The sequence below is a fragment of the Monopterus albus genome, unplaced genomic scaffold (assembly GCF_001952655.1).
Source record: "Monopterus albus unplaced genomic scaffold, M_albus_1.0 scaffold122.1, whole genome shotgun sequence".
Lineage (NCBI taxonomy): Eukaryota > Metazoa > Chordata > Actinopteri > Synbranchiformes > Synbranchidae > Monopterus > Monopterus albus.
In genome coordinates this window covers 1,266,080-1,269,685 of record NW_018128002.1, presented here as the reverse complement: position 1 = coordinate 1,269,685, position 3,606 = coordinate 1,266,080, and the positions used below count along the sequence as shown (strand labels likewise).

The 3,606-nt window shown below is 38.9% G+C and overlaps 1 protein-coding gene across 5 annotated transcripts in view; it reads right to left on the bottom strand.

Moving 5' to 3' along the window:
* Positions 1-3,606, bottom strand: part of LOC109966995 (signal-transducing adaptor protein 2-like) — a 9,471-nt gene that overhangs the window by 3,538 nt on the left and 2,327 nt on the right. For all 5 annotated transcript variants that reach the window (XM_020612297.1, XM_020612296.1, XM_020612294.1 and 2 more), the window contains exons 2-9: positions 3,037-3,108; positions 2,814-2,933; positions 2,665-2,721; positions 2,318-2,469; positions 1,687-1,818; positions 1,421-1,490; positions 653-755; positions 362-448 (exon numbers count right to left, since the gene is read on the bottom strand). In XM_020612297.1, coding sequence (XP_020467953.1) covers positions 362-448; positions 653-755; positions 1,421-1,490; positions 1,687-1,818; positions 2,318-2,469; positions 2,665-2,721; positions 2,814-2,933; positions 3,037-3,108 — 793 coding nt within the window. The remainder of the gene's footprint in view (positions 1-361; positions 449-652; positions 756-1,420; positions 1,491-1,686; positions 1,819-2,317; positions 2,470-2,664; positions 2,722-2,813; positions 2,934-3,036; positions 3,109-3,606) is intronic.

Below are 3,606 nucleotides of genomic sequence, written 5' to 3'. Positions count from 1 at the left end.
GCTGAACCAAATTATGTTTGAGGTGAACATTTTGGCAGAAATTCTTATGGTACATTCCAGTACAAAGTGAATCTACCCAACCCTTAAGATATGTTGCTTTTCCAGGAAGTGCAGGTAATATATTTATAAAGTCAATACAAATTTTGAACAGTTGCACTGTGTTAAGTGGATTTACATTATAAAACAGAATCAACTAAATGTAACTGTGCTGCCGTGACTTAGAAAAAGTCAGTCCAAGATTGTGGCAGAGAAGTATTATCCAAACACTGAATACATCAGAGTAAACAAGTCTAACAAACGGTCAGTAGTTTAGTATTGGCGCATGTGCATTTATGTAGGCCTGTGTGTTTTTACAGCGTACCTGGTTTGAGAGGTACACTTGGTGGGACAATAGAGAGTGCCTGCTGCACACTCATCTCTCCACTTTCCACATCAGACAGAATATAAGCTGTAAAAAAATCCAGAACTTTAATGAGTAATGTAAACCCTTTGGTATATGGAATAATAATTACACAAAAAAATTAATGGAGTGAAAGGGAATGCGAGATGAAAATGCCTGTTTTTATACATACAGATGCTTTTGTCATATGTATCCTCAATGAGAGGAATCAGAACTCCATCGCGAGATGAAAATGCCTGTTTTTATACATACAGATGTGGTCTTCATATGTCTGCTCAATAAGGAGAGGAATCAGAACTCCATTCGTTTTTTCTACTAAATAGTTGATGACATCATGTAGTGTGGCACAGGGGACCTGCACAGAGAACAAGTCTATTTAACAGCCATATAACACATACAACAAATAAAATGGGGTTTTTAAACTTATACTATACTAATTTAATTACTGACGTGTCATTAGTGAAGAAAATGAAATCGTGCAACTATGCACACCACATACAAAATCAGTGCATGCATGCTTCACTTTATGTCAGCAGTGTAATCATTAGTGAGTCACGTAGTCGCACTACACAAGCACAAGCAAAAGGAATGACTGTGGCGACTCAACACAAGCTGTTTTATCATTATTATTATTATTACTGCTCCATTGTGTTTACTGGTAATCACCCTCTTCCTTTCCAGGAAGTGATTTGCCAAGTTGCTAGGAGGTTACACCCAGCTAAAGCGATAAAAATCAAGCTATAAAATGCTGTCAGTCCGCTTTAACTGGTAATCACCCTCTTCCTTGCCAGGAGGTGATTTGCCAAGTTGCTAGGAAGTTACACCCAGCTAAAGCTCATTTACAGTATACATGTCAAAAAAGCAGTTGTTAATCAAGCTATAAAATGCTGTCAGTCCACTTTATTTTCTGTCCAATAACAACAGAAGATTGTTCTTATTCTTACACTGCAAAAACCAGAACTGTGCCACATACAGTGCAAAGTTGCTTGAGTTTAACCTGATTTTTTAAAATATATTTACAGGATTGTCGACATCAATGAAGAATCCTCCTTCATGTTTACGAGTCACACGGTAGTGTCTGAATACAGGGCTAACAAAGAAAGAGAGAGAGAGGAAGGCAATCAAAACACAGAAGACACAGATTAAATAAACCAACAAATTATAGATCATTCAGATGAATAAAACGTCACTATTTTGATGATGGTGATGATGGTGGAAGTGTGTTTTAGCAAGTTTGTATGTACACCTCTGTTTTAGGTCTACATGGGAAGCTATTATATGTGTACCCATAAAGGTCCTGTCTGGTGGTGACAGCAAAGGAGTTTCCATCCCTTCCAGGCCTCAGCAGCATGTTCCCTCTCTCTGCCTCTTTTTCAAGCAGCAGCTCTGCATCCACACGGGACACACTGTGATAACAACTGCAGGAAGCCAGAATCCACCATAATGAGACAGAAGGAAAAACGTCACTCATCTAAACCCGAGTTCAGCATCGATGCATCCAGATCTCACAGACAGAGTAAGTACATATGATACCGACACATCTTCTGATAACATACATACACCATCAATCAATACATATGTATCAGCATTATCACCAATTTCCAAAGTGTCAGTTTTTGATGAAAGAACAAAACAGGCTTGAGTAAAGCTTCATAATTAAGATTTTGAATATTTCAGTGGAGTTTAAGACGATAATTGGCCTAAGACAGGAGAATGTTGTGACCCCATAAAGGAACTTTTAATCCTGAAGCTGATATGGAAAATGAACAAATATGCACAAACTAAACAAAAAGAAATGTGGTTTACACTGGACAGCAACACTATGCTAAAGTGTGTCTGGGGCTGTTCTAACCATGCACATTTTAAGCCACCACTTTCACTTGATCATGGGCATCACTATTACTCATTAGTACTCACGCTGGCATGTCTGCCTGGACACTGACGTAGTGACTGCAGCTGGTGACTGCAGGTGGAATGATATTTTTTGGCCTCTGCTTTTCTAGTTCTACTGTCTGTTTTAGCATCTGGACCTGGCCTGGTAGCAGGTTGAGGGAGGAGGGTACAAACAACTGCAGAGAGACAGATACATAATTTCTGTTTTAATTGTTTTGTGCAGCTGAGGTGTAATTATCTATATTCGGCCTGATGTTAATGCCCCTAAACATCAGTGACTTATCACACTCAATCTTTAATCATCTAATATTTTTAAAGATGATGACATTTATGGTTGTTTCTCTAAAGTGAGATAAAAGTTATGCACAGACCTTAGCCACAGAATATATATAGCCCTTCCAGAGCTCACGAGCCTCTGCGCTAGGAGCCTATAGAGACAGAAGACAGAAAAACTATGAAAAAAGAAAATAATACTTTGAAAAAAGCGGACAACTTGCATATAGTCTATACACTCCCTCACAGTGAATTTGATATTTCTATCCTTAATCCGGAGGATGAATCTGGCTGCATCCAAGTTATGATCCTGGCTGTTGTCGTCTGTCACTGAGATCATTCCACTGAGATCCAGTTTCTCTATGTACTGATGAAACACACACACATAAGGTCTTGATCAAGAATGTTTTTTTATTAATAATTATCCAGACCGGTGTCATTTATTGACCTAAATCTCTGAGATAACTTACATCAGCATCTCTCATCTCATTGAAGAAGAAAAGCGTGTTTCCACACAGGCATGTCCACAGTTTCCGGGCCACCTGCATAAATGCACACAGAAACACAGTGACTACAGAAAACAGACAAAAATACAAACATGGAGGTGAATAGAAAGACAGAAAAGGAAGAAACTAACTGCATATTTCATGACAAGGAAATACTGTAAGTCTGTCAGATCTGTGCCGGTAACATTCTTAGATAACACCTGATGAGTCAAGTGTTTGGAACCACACCAGCAGTCAAGGTGTGATATAAATAACTACCTTTAGTCCTGGAAGTGGTTGTTACTGGCAGACTCTGGGACTTGTAAGTGTGTCACAGGCGTAATCAGTGTGTAGGAATGTGAGAAATGAGTTTTACAGGATTCAGATTTGATGATCACCATTGTTTGTTACAGGTTGAAGACAAAAGCCACGTTAAACATGCTGTGCATTATGAGCATCAGCTTAACTCAAAATAACCTGTATACAATATAAATACTGAAGTGGAAAACTGATATGTTTGCATGGGGGGGGGGGGGGGGGGGCTGAGCGAGACAA